The sequence below is a fragment of the Manis pentadactyla genome, chromosome 17, assembly GCF_030020395.1.
Source record: "Manis pentadactyla isolate mManPen7 chromosome 17, mManPen7.hap1, whole genome shotgun sequence".
In the NCBI taxonomy this organism is placed as follows: Eukaryota; Metazoa; Chordata; class Mammalia; order Pholidota; family Manidae; genus Manis; species Manis pentadactyla.
The window spans coordinates 52,540,717-52,560,214 of NC_080035.1; the positions used below are offsets into that span (position 1 = coordinate 52,540,717).

Sequence of the window (19,498 nt, forward strand, 5' to 3'; positions counted from 1 at the left end):
TCAGTGCACTCAAATCCAAGAAAATAAAACTTACAAACAGCCAATCACAAGCAGCCAGCCAGGTTTTCCCAAAACAAGCCATCACTTAGCTAACAGCAGAGGGTTATAACAAGCTTATATAGCTATAAGCTATAGCCAATCAAATCGTTTTCTTTGACTACACAGGACACATTGCACAGTTTCACCTCCTTATAGTTACACAAAATAATGGGCAGATGTTGTTCCTTCTTTCTCACCCCACGAAACAAGACTCAGCTGATTTACTCGTCGCCACACAGAACATAAGGCCAAATCCCAATGAAACCGATCACAGAAGGGCAGCCCTGGTCAAAGGAAAGTGGCCCAGGGCCCTGTCTGGGACCCTCTCACCCTCTCGCCTGAAGTGCCCACTGAGGAAAAACCTAAAGGAGTCTTTGGGAGCCACTGATTCTGCAGAGTTAGAATAGTATTCATGACAGACTGTGCCTTGTTCTGTTTGGGAGGCAAAATTCATGCATCTCATTTCCACTTAGAATCTGTAAGATGCATGAGGAAATAACTAGAGGTGCAGAGACAGCGACTTTACTCTGCAGCCAAGCACTGCAGGCTCCAAGGGGGTCAGGGAGACAGCCACCCCCCTCTGCTGTTAGAGAGGACCAGACAAACAGGAAGGATGGACGCCAGCTCTCCCAGACACACTCACCAGTGAACAAACAGTTGTTCTCACAGTACTAAAACTGGAGGGAGGGGAGCATCCTCAAAAGAATAAGAAGACCCTGAAACATCTAGGGAGTATCTAGAATCAGCTGTTGAGTCTGTACTCACCATAGTGTCAGCACTGGGTTCACCCCGCTAGTTCACCCCTCTCACATGAAATTAACTCTTTTCATTTGAGGAGTCTGAGCTCCCTGTTTCTGGAGAAACGGGGAAGAGTTGAACTGTTTCTAAAGAGGTAGAGGGCCTGCATTTTTATAGTCTTTCTAAATAATTCATTTGATGAAGTCAGGGGTATGACCAAGGGCCTGTTGAACAGACAGGGGTTAACGATGGAGGGACCAAGCTAGGGCGTGACACCTCAACCATTAAGCCTAAAAACCACACCAGCTGCTGTGGGTTGAATGGTGGCCCTTCTAAAAAGACATGTTTAGGTCCTAAACATGATACCCGTGAATGTGGCCCTATTTGGAAACAGGGTCACTGCAGATGCCATCAGGTTAGGATGAGGTCACACTGGAGAAGGGTGAGCCCCGAATCCAACAGGTCAACTGTCCTGTTCGAAGAGGAGAGACTCCAGACAGACAAGGGACAGCCGTGCGTGACGGCAGAGGCAGAGCTCACAGCGCCGCAGCTGCAGGCCCGGGAACGCCAAAAGCCAGAGGAGGCCAGCAAGCATTCTCCCCCGGGGCCTTCAGTGAGAACCAAGCCCTGCAACACCCAGACCTCAGACGTGGGGCCTCCAAGTGGTGAGATGATCCATTTCTGTTGTTTTAAGCTGCCCCGTTTGCAGTATTTGGTCATGGCAGCTCCAACACTAACCCACTAGCCTTGGCCCACACTTATCTTCTGAACTTGACTGAGACATCTCATTGCTTCTGCTGTCACCCCTCCACAGAAGAGCAAGAGGGATCTTTTAGAATCACTCCCCTTCTCTGGACCGTCCAGTGGATCCCATCCCACTTCCCGGCCTGCTGCCTGCCGCTCTGAGCACATTGCCCTCCACACCCATCCTGCTCACTCTGCCTCAGACACTCCGGCCTTCCTGACATTCCTCCAACATGCCAGGGCAGTTCCTTCCTGGGGGACCATGCCGCTGGACCCCCGCCACTCCCAGGGGACAGCATGGCCAGCACTTTCCCACCACCTCCTCAGGGAAGCAGTCACGGAATGGGCTCACCCCTCTCCCTTTCATCACACCCATCCCCATACGAAAGGGAGCCCCATGACCACAGGAACTTATCCTGCTCATTGCTGCATGGGCTCCCACGTGTGCCGGTCACACATGAAGCCCTGTGCAGTGAGACTGGCCACCAGCTCTGTCAGGGAGTGGGTGTCCCCGAGCAGGCAATGCTCAGCCACCCAACCCCACTCCTGTTGTTAATGAAGATGCTCTTTAGGGAAGCTGCATTACGACAGTCAAACGGACACGCACACATCTTGATATCTCTAAATTCCAAATAATATACTTTGACTTCAGCAGTGGAAGAAGAAAATAAAAATTCTAAATAAAGTAGCATCATGTTCCCTAACAATCTCACTAGAACAGTTATAATTTAGTAATTAGGAGGTAGCAATTTCATAACTTTAGGGTCATGGCTTAGAATGTAATAGAGACATTCCTATATGCCTTTGGACTCATCCTCCAAGGCAGGAATACCAGCTCTGAGAAGAAAAGGATGTAGATCTTTGGAAGAAGAGGGAGTCTAGCACCAGCCCAAGGAGGGTGACCTGCCAGAAGGCCTTGGCTTGACCTGCCAGGGTGCTAACAAGTTCCATGACTTCTAGAAATTACTTACATCTTTCAATATCAGAATCTGATTTGCAGCTTTTAGGTACTGCAACTGATGAGTCACTAAGATTGTGATCTTCTCATGCAAAGTTTGACAAATACACCTATAAATGTAAAAGGTACAGTATGCAAAAACACATTAATGGAGTGCTCCAAATTGAAGAACATACATTTTGAAAACATAAGACAAAGACAACATAGTAGTCAAAGATCTGTACTTTAAATACCAGTATAAATACAAATACAAACACAATTAAGTGAACCTGACTAGGCACTCAAATTTATTGGCAGCAAATGAGTCTAGCTCTGCTAAGAAATTCTAAAAAGCAGTCCAGTGAGGAAGGTGCCAAACACTGTTTTTCCCCCCTAAAATTCAGCTTAACAATTATTTATGTACTTCATGAAGAAAAACAGTTGAGCAACACTGAGATTCCAAAACCTGACTGAACTAAAACACTAATATGGTATCGCTGCATAGGAAGGGGAGGGGAAATCTATGACAAAGGATGTGTGTACACTTTTTTCTTAATTTCCTAGGTAATGATTTATGATGTACATATTAACCAAGAAAAACATCTTAGATTCTCAGTAACCTTTGCCAGAGTGCATTTCCTCGGCACTTTCTCCCAAATAATATTAGAGAACAAAGGCTTGACCCAGCCTCAATCTCTATGGTATGATTCCTGGTCCCACCCAGGAAGTGAATCTTTCATTAGGACCAAAAATCTTCCAAATACGAAGATGAAAGAACAGAATCCCAGTGGCCCAAATCACAGTGAAAATCATCTAGTGACCTCAAGGACATGCCAAATCTCTTAGCCAAGACCCCACACTGCAGTATTCAAACGTGGCTTCACACAAACCCCTCAAAACTCAGCTCCTGCCTGCATCGCTGGTCTGCAATGCAGCTCCCCAGGACAGGGTACGGGACCCCGGTGCCCACAGGCAGCACTCCAGGCACATACTCTAGGTGCCCCATCTCCTTGCAGAACCAACCTCAGGAATGTGGGTCTCAACTCAACCTGCAGAGGGGGATCAGACCAAAAGTTCTGGAGCCACCCAGACTGGAGTTCAGGTCCCTCTTACTATCCTGGCAATGTCAGACCAGCTACTAAACCTCCCTGAGCCTCAGTCTCTAAGGCCTCAAAAGGAGGCTGATGACACTCATAGGCAATTCTGAGAAATAAAAGCAGTGATCCACTCATGCTACCTCCATTGCCCACTCTTCTCTAACCCACAAGAGGCCGTCTGCTTTGGACTCAGGATAGAAAAGTCCTGAGGGGAGTCTTCTGAGGCGGAAATCTGTGATCAGAGCAGGGTATAGATGCATATGAACGCTTCATTCTTTAAGTCCAGAGCATTAACTTCTCCCTTTTGATATGACTTTGTTTGGCTTTCATACCTAAGTTTCTTGACCAACTAAACCTCTCTTCAAGCTTAGTACTAAGGCTTTTAATGGAATTGTTTCTTCTTAATTCAAAATTATCTGTCGGCAATCCCTGAAGACAGGATGTTAATCAAATTTGATAGGCTGTTATGTCCAAGACAGGGCCACTCAGTAGTTTTGAAATGTCTCCTTCCTAACCTTCCATTATAGGTGAACTAACATATATAACTGCTATCAGCTGATGGCTTTATATTTTCCCTAAAATATGCTTTTAAACAATCTCCAGGAAAATACTCTATTTTCCAATTTTTGAAATGTAAAAATTTCTAATCATGCCAGAAACAAAATAACTCATTCAGCAGTGAGTTAACTCTTATCCTGTAGGAGGGCTGTGTAATCAGGTGACACATACTGTGGTAGGGGGAATACAAATAAGAGAGTCATGGCCTTCGTTCATTCCACTGGCACACGTCTGCTGAGGTGCCAGGCACTGTTCTAAGTGCTGAGGACACATCCACAGGCCAAGAAAACAGACACTCTGCATCGTGTAGTGGGAGACAACGAATGAATACAGAGCCTGCACCCACAGGGCCTGACATGCGTTATGGGGACAAGGCAAGGTGAGGGCCGCTATCTTAGATGGAGGTCACCCGGGAGCCGTGCAAATATCCAGGGGACACATCCCTGCAGGAAGGTCGGCAGGGGCAGAGGCTCTGGGACAGAAACATGCTGTGCAAAGGCGCCTTCCTGCAGTCATTCAGTGGCAGATGGCGACTCACCCACGATCAAGTACAGCCCACTGAGGACTGTGGGGAGGCAGGAAGGGCACAGCCCTCCCAGAGGGTGGAGGGCAGCACGGCAAGGTGGCGGCGGCTGGCATCTTTCCTCTGTACCCTGGCACTCCGGCCCCGGGCCCTTGGACGGGAGGAACAATACCAGTACAGACAGGCCGGGACGGGAAAGGGCGCACCGCGTTCAGGGCGCTCCAGAAAGCCAGTGTGGCTGGAATCATCAGCGTGTGTGAGGAAGGGCTGGTGACGGGGTGGGGGGGGGCAGACTGCCCAGAACCTGCTTGCCATCAGAAGGCCTGAGCTGCATCCTGACTGTGAAGCGGGCCTCTGTGAAGGCCTGAGGCAGGAGCGGCGAGGCAAAGAGGCAGCACTGGGTGGGGGTGTGATTAGGACAGACCGCCACCGATTATGCAGGAGGCGGGGCCTAGGGACGTGAGGCTTTCTAGAACATGACAGGACCCTCCACTAGCAACAGATCAAACTGGCATCAGTTCATCGAAGGGCCTCTCACCCTCCAGATGGGACAGAACACACTTAATGTTTACAACATACAGTTGTAAAACTCGCAGCCCTTAATAACCTTGAATATATATTCATGACTGAAGTAAACTGTTAATGGCAAGTAGAAGTGTAATTCATTCACTTTTAATACAAAACACTTCACATTACTTAGCTTCAACACAACCGCCATCTTTCATAGCATATTGTTCAATCCAATTTTCTAACTCGTTGAGAACATTCTCCAAGTTGCTGCTGAGTGATTTCCTAAATTGCATTCGTGCTCCCAGCCCTGTTTCCCCAAAGAATGTGGTTCTGATTAGCAGACAACAATTTTAACAAGCTTGCTTCTATCAAGTGTATATCCAAAGTCATTAAACCCGAAAGGCGCGAGAGGACTTTATAAGTACCTCTGCTCGCGGAAGAACTTGGGAGAGCTTTTGTGACAAACACACTGACACCGAGCAACCAGAATGCCTTCGCCTCTCCTCCCTATGGACACTGATGCGATGACCAGCGGACACCGTCCTTGGCGGAGAACTCGCACACGGGCTCACACACGGGCGGCAGACACCTTGCGGTTCATGGTGAGGCGCTGGGAACCGAGAGGCAGAGCTGCTCATGATGCAGTCCGCCCCGAGGATGGAGGTGGGGATGCTGTCACAGCCCTAGAGCCTCCTCACTCAACTGTGTCGAGCCACAAGGTGATTATCTGTCTCAGGGAAAATTCATCAAATCACTGTTGGGAGGGGGCGGGAGAGGGAGTCGGATCACAGAGCTGGTGGCCACGCCAAGTGCCAGCTCCCTGTTCTCTGCATTCTTAAAGATTCAATATTACTATGCGCTTTTTTTAAATTGTGGTAAAACTGACCATTCTAACCATTTTTAAGCATCCAGTTCAGTGGCATTAAATACACCCACACTGCTGTGAAACCTACCACTCTATCCATCTCCAGATTTTGTCAACTCTCCAGTGCCAAGCAGTTTATACCCAACAAGCACACACACACACTGGTGAGGGAACGTTCAGGAACCCAACCCACAAGTGAGGCTTAGGGGAGGACGTGGAGCCCAGGCTCCCAGGCACCCGGGCTCAGAGCTGTCGGCACTGTCTCACTCTCACGCTGCCGGTTCTGCTGAAACCTCTTGGCTGTTTTGTAACTGTTGAGATGCATTGTGTCCTCTGACCCACATTCACATGTTGATGACTTAACCCCCACAGCACCTTAGAATTTGCTGACAAGACCTTTGAAGAGGTCATGAAATTAAAATGAGGCCATTAGGGTCCTTAGAAGAGGAGGAGACAAGCGTGTAAAGAGACAGCAGGGATGCACGCGAACAGAGAAAAGACACGAGGACACGTGAGAAGAGCGCCCTTGGCAAGCCTAGGAAAGAGGCTTCAGGAAAAACCAGCCCTGGAGACACCTCAATCTTGGACTTCCGGCCTGCAGACCTGTGAATAAATTGATTTCTGTTGTTTAAGCCCCCCAGTCTGGGGCGCCCTGCCATAGATGGAATGTCTGTGTCCTCCAGAATTCATACCTTGAAACCGAATCCCTAACGTGATGGTATTGGGAAGGTGATTAAGCCATGAAGGTAGAGCCCTTGTGAAGGGGTCAGTGCCCTTATAAGAGACCCCAGGGGGCAGCCTCCCCCCTTCTGCCACGGGGGACACAGCAAGAAGACAACCACCTGGGAACCAGGAAGCAGGCCCTCACCAAACACCGAATCTGCCAGCGCCTTGATCTTGGCCTTCCCTTGCCTCTGGAGCCTGGAGAAATGATTACCTGCCATTTTAAGTCACACAGTCTGCGGCATCCTGTTACGCGGCAGCCTGAATGGACACAGCCCTGGCGAACGAACCCGGGACCTAACGGCGAGTATTTCCAGCTCGCTGTCTGTGCTGTACAACCTGCATCCTCCACTTTGGGGGACGCTCACCTGCGCTGCTTCTTCCCACTTCTCCACCTTTGCTTCTACCCTTCCCTTTTGCAAAAGGAACTGAATCCTACCCTCAGCCTCCACAAACCCTTCCCAGCCCGCAGGCCTACCGGGCACTTCCTGCCACACCCAGTCTACAGTGAGCGCTCCAATTTAAGCTGAATGCCTGCTGCCGACCACCTCTACTCCATTTAGGATTTATTATCCTGTATCAAAACTCCCTTTAGCCATGAGTATACTGAACTTCTCCCACACATTTGTCTTCACAAACTCCATGTGGAGGCAAATTTCTTAAGGGCAGGAACAAGATCTAAAATTCTTGGTCTCCTTTATTTCGTTCGGTATGCATCCTTACATTCTCTCGGCCTACTGTCGTCCTTTGAAAACAGAGATGTTTTGCACAGTAACATTTATAAGTGTATCTATCACAGTGCACACAGTAGGGCTTCACTCAGCCAGTGCAGCTGAACGGGCTCATTGGCTTTCACAAGGTGAACAGCAGCAAGGTAACGGTGGGGAAGACATGGATGCTATTTTAGTGAAAGCAAATTCTTGATGTTTTCAAAAACTGCAGAAGTGTCGGTCACTGTGTTAGATTACAGTATCCACTGAGGAGATTCAGAGTCTTCTTCAGTGGTTCAGTGGCAAGCCAGAGCCAGGGAAAATAAATTCTAGAAACACAACGTGAGTGTCATGAGTTAAGCCAGATTCTAGAGACCTGATTTCAAATTTAACTTATTTTAATTCTCTTAAGAATCCATGGAGGAACATAAAATTACTGAAGCCATACTCTCATATGGAATAAGTCATTCTTAAATTCTGGACTTTACTAAGTATTTCCCAACCTACAGAATAATAAGCATAAGCCAACAAAGCCCCTCCATGAAGGCCCTCTATTGGCACTGAAAACTCCGCTTCCAACGTGTCATACACAAATGACAGAGGCAAAGAACTGGCCCCCTAGCTCCAGGCCACTGAGATTCACCCTTCAATTTAAAAACTACATCATCTTTCTCATTCCTGGGGTCTGGATCCACCACGGCATCTTGGTTATCAATGACCAGGAGCAGCAGGGGATCTGCTCTCTCTTTCTTAATTCCCTAAAGCATATACTCCACTTACCACCACACACTTCTACATTTTCCTTTCTTGACCTCATAATTATGTGAGATTTCTCTAAAATGGACCTTCTGTGGAGGGAAGGGAGGGGAAAGAAGGACAGGAGAACAGAACGAGTTGAGTCTTCTGAAGCACAACAGCTTCCCCGAACTCTTTTCCCTGAACTCCACAGAGTTCTTGGAAAGCAGAAATGACATGAAACACAAGCAAACTCACAGTTCGAACAAGTGCCTGCTAACTTCTGCATCTACTGCACTGAGTGGGTCGTCCAGGAGGTAGATGTCTGCGTCTTGATATACGGCTCTAGAAGACACAGAGACGAATCAGGTGCAAGAATGCGTCGCGCTCCCTACATCCCATCTCTGAATCATGACGGCATTCAACAACTCAGATCTTGTTTGTTCTAAGAGCCAATGGAATAATCCAAGACTAGCATTTCACACAGCGCCCCCCAAACTACCACAATAAGCCGGGGCTACTTGTTAACCACCCTAGCAGCAGTGTAAGCATGTGCAGAAGAGCTACTGAAATGCCACTTACCTTGCGAGGCTGATCCGAGCCTTCTGCCCCCCACTCAGCGTGGCCCCCCGATCTCCTATCACAGTGAGATCTCCAGCCTCCAAAAGCTGCAAATCCTACATGGAGACAGAAAAGGCGGAGGGAGGAAGGCTCGAAACGTGCTCTACCGCCCTCCTCCACTTGGAGCATACTTCTTCAGACACAGATTTGATCAGCAGCCGTGGACGTATGTCACCGTGACTAAATTGTAACATGAAATCTTTAAAAAAAGAACCTCTCGGAGTTTTATGTTTGTTTTCATTTTGGACTTTTGCACAGCATTTATGCATTTAACCATTTTAAAAGATATTTCTTGAACACTGACTTTATGTCCGGCATGGTCTAGGCACAGTGGATTCAGCAGTGAGGAACACTACGTTTCCATAGCGGGAGACTGACTACGGGAAAATGAACCGAGTGTAAGTACAGAGCAAAAGAAGCAGCTTAGGCTCTTCCTGCACATCATGCAAATCAGCAAACCACCAAAAGGGGCCCAGAGTGTATCTTTGCAGCCTATGGCCAGCTACAGGTGATTGAGAGCGATCAAGGCACCCACTTTACTGGACATGTGTTACAAGAATGGGTACAGGAATTAGAAATAAAGTGGAAGTTTCATATACCATATAACCCTATGGGACTGGCATAATAGAGAGGTACAATGGTTTGTTGAAATCTGGCCTGAAGTCGAACACCAATAGTCTACAGGGCTAGTAAATTCACTTACAGACAGTGATACAGTGTTTGAATGAGAAGCCCCAAAAAGTGGAGCCTTGAGTCCTGTAGTCATGCTAACATACATTGCTGCCTCTCCTGTACAACTGTATATGCAAACCAAAGAGGAGTTATTGAAGCCAGGGTATGGCCAGCAGAGCAACATCCTGTTGCCAGCCCCAACTGCATCAAACCCTGGAGACTCTGTCAAGTGGACATGGCCCTGGACATACTGACACATGGACCAGTGATAGCTGGCCCTTCTGGCCCCTTGAGGAAAAGACCTGGAAGCTGGCCTCCTGTGTGTTCCTAGAGTAACAACAGAGTGGTCCCCAGAGATCACAGAAGTGTACCCACAACAACTGGGAGTCCCTGTGGCCTAGACCCACTCCCTGGCTGCAGCTGCTGCATGATGATTGCTCTGAACTCCCTGCCTGTTGAGCTACTGACCACCTGTGGAATGGGAGAGCTATGGACTTAATCTGTATAGGACTTTGAACCTAGCTGAATCCTCTGGCTTGATAGTCCTTGAAGATTATCATGATTTTATTGCTGTTGCTACTGTATGTTACTAGTCTGGTTACACAGCTTCAGTTTTCTCGCACAGGGTCCATTGCAGAAGATGGGGAAATGAGCAGATTGTGAGGCGAGATTTTTTTGGAGGGGGGTGCTATGGGTAAAATTGCAATATTTCTAGAATCTCTCGCCTAGCCTTAGTGCATCTCCATATCAATAGGTGTTTCCAAGGGGTAAAGTAGTCCATCTCCATATCAATAGGTGATTATAAGCAAGGGAAAAATAAGGGTATATTTGGACCAGAGAGGTTTGGTGGGGTCAGTTTTTACAGTCAAGTCACAAGAGACGTGGGTGAGCAAAAGTGGATGATTTTTTTGTAAGCAATAAATGGGTTTCTCCCAAAAAAACAAAAAAGAAGCAGCTTAGGGGAACAGAGGGTGAAGCAGGGCAAGTGCATCTTCAACGGGGGTCTCAAAGGGCTCTGATCAGAGGGGGTGTGAGCCACTGCCTGTCAGAGATCAGAGTGGGTCTAAGATCAGGAGCAAGTGCAAAGGCCATGGGGTACACACACCCCAAGGCACTTGGGGACTCTCAATGGAGCCCCAGAGCCCAAGCAGTGTGGTTACAGAAAGGGGACAGGGGCAGTGACTTAGGCAGGAGGGTCCCTGGATTCAGTCCCAGGGAAGTGGGGAGGAATGATGGGACCTGGCTCAGGTTATTAAGGCATCACTCTCACCTCTTTGTGGAAAACAGACGGTAAGGGGGCAAAGGTAAAGGCAGGATGCATTCTAGGAGCACCTCACAATAACTGGGCATGAGATAACAATGACTAGGGCCAGAGCAGGAGCAGCAGAAATGGAAAGAAGTGGCCACATTCTGGACAAACTTTGTAGGTAGTGCCTATAAGGCTGCAGACAGTGTGGACGTAGGTGGTGGCAGGACAGGAGGGCTGTGACGTTTCTGGCTGGGGAAAGGAGAAGAGCAGGCTCACCTCTTCCTGAGCTGGGGAAGATGGCAGATACAAGTTTGGGGGATTTCAGTTATGGGCAGGCTGAGATGCCCATTGATGCTGTCAAGTTGCAGCTACGTATGCAAGTCTGAAGGTCTGTGCTAGGGGCACAAACGTGGGAGCGGGCGGCACATGATCCCTTGTAAAGCCCAGGACTTACTTAATCAAGAAGTAAGTGTGCCTTAACTAGCTGTTTTGCTGATCTGGACCTCAGCTTCCCACTTTCAGAGAAGGGATAACATCTGCCCTATGTCTTCACAGTGACATTTAAGGCATAGCGGCAGAATGGCAGACAAGACCTGGACAAGAAATAAGAGCAGCCTGGGTGAGAAAACCCAATGGGAGAGGAACAGCATGTCTGAGGGACCCTGAGCAGATCAGCTGTACTCAGCAGCTGTGTGCTCCACCCAAGCCAGGAAAATCCCGAAGCCAAGGGTAAGAAGCTCTGATCTGAGAATCTATCAAAAGTTATATTTGAATGTTATTTAAGAAATAAATGTACAAATCACAGTAATGGGGCAAAAAAAAAAAGAGTAAGAAAGATAACAAGGACATATTCAAATTAACAGGAGAACAATCACATTTAAGTTATAAGTATTATATTAGAAATCTTTACTTAGATTGCCTGTAGTGATCACAGGATAGATCCTGGCAGAAGTAGAGCCTGGGGGGAGTTTCTTATCTACCAAACCTCACAAGCATCAGCCTCGGACACATAGCAACTGTCCTGTCTCTGGATAAAGCCCTCGCTTCTTTCTCTGCTTTGGCAAATCTGGGAAGAAAGCAAGTGGTACTCTGGGATCTTCATGATAAAGCAAGTCTTCGACATCCCTACGTCTCCTCTGCTTTTGGGCAAAATGTGCTGGACAAAGAACAACAACTCAACTCAAGGACGCTGTGAGACACAAGAGTCCATGTATGAACAGCCTCTATCAGTGGAGAAAGGGATGCATTAATTGTAACTTGTTATTGCTGTCTGACACATATTTTCTAATCAACAGTGGGACTGGACCAATTCATAGTGTGGATCACAACATGCAAAGCACACCACCAAAAGGAGAAGCGGGGAAGACTGACTCCATCGGAGACCATTCTCAAAGGCCCACAGAGACTCTCAAGCACACACAGTCCCCTGCATCAAACAGCAGGAGCTCCAGGCCTTTGTTCACAGTTTTTCTTCATTTGGAGTTGCCCTTCCTGTCATGGCCTGTCAATACCCTACCCATCCTTCCAGGCCCAGCTAAAGCACTCTCATTCATGAAACCAGCTCCAAGTTTCCCAAACCAGAAGCCATCTCTCTTTCTACTGGGTTACCAAGACTGTATTTCTCAGAGCTGAACTGAACTGTATCAGATGAAAGGCAGAGATTACTCTATCAAGAAAATTCATTGTTACTTCACATTATTTTTCACTGAATTCAGGAGGTAATACTATCCCTTGCTTTTGGTTTTCATGAAAAACAGTGAGGCATTTTAAGATAGGTTCCCAGCCTTATACACACTGTTGACTTGGCCTCTGTTTCACCATTGACGGTCTTTGCAAAGTGTTTTTTTAGCTTTACTGCCTTGATTTTATGTAGTTTTGTTTTCCTTCTCAAAATAGCACCACATTGTAGCACAGCAAGCTTAGCCACGTTCTAGGGATGCACTTAAAATCCACTCTTTCATTTGGCACAGGTAGGGAATGAGGAGTGGGCTCTCTCTGAGATGGGCAGTAGGACTTGGGATGTGCTGTTAACTCTGCAAAGCATTTGTGGACAAGCCTCAGATGAGAAAAACATTTCAGAGAATGTGCAGTAAAATCTGAGTCAGGCTAACTTCCTAACCATGATTTTCTGGTTTGGTTAAAGGGGAAAAACCTCAGCTGAACATGTATCACATTTCCTCCCAATGAAAGGAAAGCATTCTCACCCACGTTAATTACTTCTCAGTTAAATTATTTCATCTACAACAGCTTCCACTGAAAAGCAGACCCATGAACTAGGGGGCAGCCAGGAAAAGGCCACCCTGGTTTGATGCCATCTGGCCAGAAAGATCAAGGGCACTTTAGCAATGGTAGAAATGTCCAGTAAAAAGACCACTGAGCAGACTTGAAATAGTAAGGACCAGACATGAGCCCTGGCAAAGGAGGGCTGGACCCCCAAAATCAAACAGCAGGAGCTCCAGGCCTTGTTCACAGCTTTGCTTCCATTTGGAGTTGCCCTTCCTGTCATGGCCTGTCAATGCCGTACCCATCCTTCCAGGCCCAGCTAAAGCACTCTCGTCCATGAAACCAGCTCTGAGTTTCCCGACCAGAAGCCATGTCTCTTTCTACTGGGTTACCAAGACTGTATTTCTCAGGAAGGGCCTGCCTTATTCTGCTTCAAAATTTGTATGCGTGTGTACAACTTGTCTCCCCATTAATCAGAGCCTGGACACTAAGATCTGTGCACCAGGCACGGTTCTGGATGTCTAATACGGACTCTCTCTGAGTCTCACAATATGCTGCAGAGTATTAGCCTCATTTCACAGACGAGGAATCTAAGTGACGTTACATAATAGGTCTGAGGGCTGTCAGCTTTAAGTGGAAACTGTTAGGATCTTGAACTATACTCATCTCAGTTCATAGCCTTTTACTCTTCCACATCACGTTGGGTTACTGAAAAATATATTTAAAACAAAGGCAATACTAAAATAACTGAAGACTTGAAGGACTCTCTATCTACACATAGAAGTATTAATAAACTTAGTCCCCACATTTAGATTACCCTCACATGTCCCTTTTGTACTCATGATTTCCTATTTCTTATTATATCATAGGCAAGTAAAATAGTTATCCCAGCTGAGAGATGGAAAAGAACAATCATTATTCCATTAACAGCCACGGCAACCTAGAGAAAATGTCCAAGATGGCAGGAATGTGTAAATATGAGAAGAAAGTATAAGCCTGTGGCCACCCCAGAGGGGTTTGCAAATTGAAGTGACCTATGTGGGAATATATTAAACTCAAACTTACCAAGGCTATAACTTTGAATATGTACTGCCTAAGAATTCTACAAAGAGTTAAAATGGTAAAAGATGACATGCAAATGTTAAATATATCACTTATCTTAGAGTGACAATATTTTCTTGATGATTTACATAATGTACTACATGTAAAACACCTATATAAATACCAACTCAAATAATGGAGATATATTCATATATTCAGATATAGTCAGATCTTCAGATATACATTCAGATTTTATGGATGTGATTTTACCCAAAATTAACTTCTCTTATAATTAAGAGCTAATTAACTCAACATTATTCTAACATTTACAGGGTGCTTAAGTCTTCAGAAATCAGGTACTTTTCAACCATTACTGCATTTCATCATCAAAACTTTATGAGTTTGATAGCATTATCTCCCTTTTACAGATTTAGAAACTGAGGCTTTGTAGTGGTCACTTAGCCAAAAGCCACTCCTAGGGAAAACAGAAGCTGAGACTCCACCCCAGAGCTGCCCACCTCCAGGCCTTAGAGTTTCCCCAAGACCCACCCGAGTGCTGACGTTATGACACAGTTTCCTGAATTACAGTCTGTACCTTACTACGTCACTTTGAGTGCGTCATCAGCCTAAGATGATATGGTTAAGTGTCATTGCTTCTTATCTCCCTACTTTATTTCAGAAATGTTTTCTGCTCAGTGAATCAAAGTTTGCTTCCACTATATTTAGTATAATACATCTAGTTGCTAGTAATACATATAATACAAGAAATGTTGCTTCTTTCTGCTTTTTTTTTTTTCCTCCAGGATTTTTTGTGGGGGACAATGTCAGGAGAAGTTTCCACGTTATTTAAATGCACGTATTTTAGAGAAAAGAGCTGGAATAGGAACAAGGGCTACCACTTACCGAAAACCTAGTGTGTTTGCATTTTACAGGAACTGCCTACCTTCCTTACAGTGACCCCATGCCCGCCCACCCCACTGGATAAGAAAGGAAACTAAGACAAACGCTGGACTGTTTCTCTCCAAGGTCAGGCCTTTTCTACCACACATACAGTCTCTGAATCTACAGGCACCATCATTCCAGAATGCCCTTATCATCTGTGGCCACCTTATGCCCATCTGGTGACACATGGATTCCAAAAGGAGACAAGCAAAAGATCTCCTAACTCATTAAGTGGTTCCTGGCTTCTTAAGGCCTTTGCCAACCCCCTGCTAAACATAATTATTGACGGCATTTCAGAATCTCAGCAAAACCTCCTGGAAATCTTCCAACCCAACGTCCGTAGCAGATGTGAGAGGCCCCAGCAGGTAACAGGACATGCCCAAAGTGACAGCAGACAAGTGACAGAGCTGGAACCAGGACTCCACTCTTTACTTCTTCTCCACCCTAGGACTCCCTTCCTGCCAAGGAAAGAAAGAGCAGGGGCCCCAACTCCATGTCCCTAGGCCATGCAGCAGAACAGGGTGACAGGCCATGTTTATAAACATCAAGCCATGGAAAGCATCGCTGTGCAGCCCAGCCCTGCAGGGCCCCTGCCCCCCGCAGTCTGTGCCATGCAGAACATTGCCAATGCATGGGCCCAGTTGGCCCATACGGCTACGGCAATTGGAAAACGCTGAATGGCAGCCACTGTCCCAACACCTGCTCTTCTCCAGAGATGTCCAAACGCTGGGGAGAAGAAAGGCAGGGCTCTGCCATCACCAGGAATGCAAAAAAAGTAGTCAATCACCGGCCTGGGTCTTTGCAGTCCAATCTGGGCATCAATAGGCGAACTTGATTCAGGTAAGAAGGGAATGTCTGAACTCTGTTTATTTTGCACCCACCTTCCCACCTTCCTCAATCACCCAATTTTGTAAATAGCTCTTCCTTATTAACTTCCTCCATTGAGAGGCAGTATGGCACCAGGGGAAAGCACGTGCTCTAGAGTCATGCAGAATCTGAACTTGAGCTGTAAATATTGAGGTGAGTGATTCCGTCTCCCTAAGACTCGGTTTGCCAGCTAGAAAATGAGGATGGTAACATCAAAGACACTGGTAAAAGCTTAAAACTGTATTATACACCTTTGTGCGCCCATATTGGTGTGAAAGAGATGATTAAGCGCATAGTAGCTTTTATCAACACGGCCTTACATTCGCTTTCTCCCTTCTTTTCATATACAGAATATATCACTTAAGAACAATCTTGCTCGTTACTACTAACTTGCTGTCATTTCTGGAAACATATAATCTCTCATTAACAATAACCAGGAGAAAGAAATGGAAGCCAATTAAACAAGTAATTAAGTTCTGTCCTCATCATCTTAAAACGCTACTCACTTGGTCTGATATAACCAATGATGTTCAAGCCACTGTTCAAGCAGAAGGTCCTATTTCCTCACAAAGCTGGTTTTGAGCCTTCAAAACCACACCTTTGAAATCTGTCCTGACCTTTTCCACACAGTATAAAAGAACAGTTGGATGTCCGGACTGCACTGAATAGAGCCCAGGGAGAGCCCTTTAATGCTATTATTAATTGATTTTTATAACCCAAAGAGTACATATTTATCAGTACTTACCGTTCTGCTTGTTTTTTTTTTTTTGCTAAATTATATTTTCCTATCACGGAAGGTTTGTTTTCATCATACATTCATCAATTTTATTGAAATCCCAATGCACAATTACAATTTTACCTTGCCATTTTCTGCAACGCTAGGTTTCATTTCTGAAAACAATCTCTCCCCTGGAGCAATGATGTAGTATTACACAAATTTTAAAACATTCCCTTTTCTTTAAATAATAAGTTACATTTACGTAAACACGTTTCTTTACATTTTCTTTAAATAAAAAGTTACTGTAAAAAACAAAGTGGAGAGGGAAACCTGTAGACTGACAGGGACCTAGAAGCTGAACCAACCAAGCGAGGAGGGCGGACCTTCTGTGGAGTCAGAGGCAAACCAACGGAGGAAGATTTCCTAGTGAGATGACCAACAGAATACAAGTGCTGCCTAGAACACGGTGACAGTAAGGAATTTCGGCCCCGAGAGTGGTTATGTGGTGTTATTTCCAAAGGCGTTCTTATCCTTTAGAGAAAACTAGTAACATATTCTCAGAGGAACTAATCTGAGGTCTAGGATCTGCTTCCGATAATGTGGGGTGAGGGTGGGGAGAGCAGAGGCAGGGGTGCCCATACAAGACTCGCCTCCAGCTGACAAGCTTGAAGCTGGGGGATGGGCCCGTGAAGGAGAGTTAATTACACTGTTCTCTCTACTTTTGCAAAGTTTTGCAATTTCCCATTAAAAAAAAAGGTTAACTTTACCCATCCAATAAACAAATAAATAAATAGAGACTGCCTTCTGTGAATGTCATTATCACATCAGCATTAAAGCAGCAGCGTGTGTGGGCACATGTGGTGGATTTACCCACGAGACCAGCTTAAAGTATTAAATGATATTCACATATCTTTGAAAAGAAATGAACAAACCTTGTAATTTAAACCAATACTCCTAACGGTATCATTTGAAATTCACAGATAGCAACTCAAAAGTCATCACTCACCTTTCTCAAAGCGCAAGCCTTTATTACGTTTTCATATCGTTCCTTTTCGTATTTCTTCCCAAATAAAATATTACTTCTCACAGTTCCCGAGAACACCCAGGGCTGCTGAGAAACATAGGCGATTCTTCCTTGCACACTGACCAGCCCCTGGCTCGGCGGCAGTTCCCCCAGCAGGGCACTTAACAGCGATGACTGCAACAGACGGTAAACAAGCACGTGTGCACAGGCGACCCTCAGGACTGAGCGAGCCGCCGCAATACAGCCTCCCCAGCCATGGGGGTTTGATGAACCTTATGGCTCTTTTGTTTAAAATAGGATGAAGTACAGCCCCACAAGTTGCAATAAAAAAATTTAAATTAACACTATTGGTCAAAGTCAACTACTGGTTGATAAGGAATATTAACAAGAGTATAACAATCTACACTGCCCAAAAGAGTTTCCTCTGGATGCAATGCTATATTCAACAAAGACTGAGAATGTTTAATATTCTTAATTAAACTGCTCGGTTTGATACATCACGTAGCTGATGTTTAATGCAGTTCATCCTGCATCCAGGTATCCTTTCCTCGACAAAATGCTTGTTCTTAAAATGCTATGAGTAAATCTATCTGATGCACCAGGAAAGATTATTATTCAGAGGACCTCTGAAGTGAGCATGTTTCCAAAGGGCAAAAATCCATCATAAATAATCACTTACACACGTACACATGGATTTCTGTACTTTGTTGTTTTAGAATACATGAAACTAAACGTGCAGGTATATTACCTTTCAGTCTTTTACAACACACAGACATAGCATGCCCATGCCTGCCACCAGGGAGCTTATACCTGAGCTGACATAAGCCGTTTGCATGTCTGTCTTGCCCAGAACCTGGTTGCTTCTGGAGGGCAAAGGTGCTAGGGTCTTGCTCATATCTGTATCCTTTGTTCCCAGCACAGCACTATGTACACAGCTGTACTTGTACAAGAGGTGTGTGTTGACGGGACTTACATGCCTCATACAAGGAGGTGTTTAAAGCTTTCCAGAAAAGCCTTTACAACGTCCAGACCTCCTGTAGGGTATGCTTAGTCCCCATTTTCTCAGTCACTCTGTCCTAAAAAATAGTAGTCATGTAAATACTTTCCTTACTGAGATGGCCAACTTCCAGACAAGCAAGTTTGTGACTGCTCAACTCAAAGCACCAAAAAGGAAAGATCATACGCATTATCCAGATGGATTTGGCCATTCAACCTTCTTGCAAATACACGCCCCATGGAACACACTTTAAGAAAACGCTGCTCTAGATAACCCAGTTCAAAACTGAGCTATACATGGTTCAAACCGAAGAAAATATGGGAGGTGGGCGCACAGCATGGACCCACCAAGAGGCATTTTGACTTACCTTTCCTGCTCCCACAGGTCCGATTACGGCTAACAATTCACCAGGTCGGACAGTGAAGGAGAGGCTTTGTAGAGTTGGCGTTTCCGATGCCTACGAATTAAAGTTTACAGAAGTGTGCCCATTTCAATAAAGTAACACAAATCACCTCAACGAGTGGAGAACATAATAGTCATTGCTATGTGAACATAAGCCACACCTGTCTCCTTCCTGTTTTAAGATACTGTGTCCTGGAGCCCTTCCATCTAGTACTTCTGTAGGGCCTTGAAGCAGCTTTAGTTGCCCTTAGAAAGACCCGTTCTTTCACCAAATTTCCTTATGAAGACACCTTTAATCACCCACAGAATTGAAGTAGTAGGAATGATACCTTCTTGAAATGAAACTTCTCGGTACACACTAACAGTAAAATAATTAATAGAATATTCAAAATGGGAGGTTTTTTAAAGTGTTCGTTAGGACCTTTGGTTATAATCTTCTATTTCATTAATGTCCAGCAGGTGGCAGCAAAAGTACACAGCAGGCCTAAATCCTTTGTTAAAATAATTTGAATCTCCGTAACGCTCATCAAGCAAGATTTTTTATATTACAAAATCACCCGTGG

The 19,498-nt window shown here is 45.6% G+C and overlaps 1 protein-coding gene across 3 annotated transcripts in view; it reads right to left on the reverse strand.

The window, feature by feature from the left end:
• ABCC4 (ATP binding cassette subfamily C member 4) overlaps nt 1-19,498 on the reverse strand; it is a 239,495-nt gene that overhangs the window by 130,715 nt on the left and 89,282 nt on the right. For all 3 annotated transcript variants that reach the window (XR_008994591.1, XM_036893689.2, XM_057494606.1), the window contains exons 10-14: nt 18,901-18,990; nt 17,519-17,710; nt 8,762-8,856; nt 8,438-8,524; nt 2,493-2,589 (exon numbers count right to left, since the gene is read on the reverse strand). Coding sequence is in view for 2 of the 3 variants with exons in the window: in XM_036893689.2 (XP_036749584.2) it covers nt 2,493-2,589; nt 8,438-8,524; nt 8,762-8,856; nt 17,519-17,710; nt 18,901-18,990 (561 nt within the window). In the remaining variant the exon portion in view is untranslated. The remainder of the gene's footprint in view (nt 1-2,492; nt 2,590-8,437; nt 8,525-8,761; nt 8,857-17,518; nt 17,711-18,900; nt 18,991-19,498) is intronic.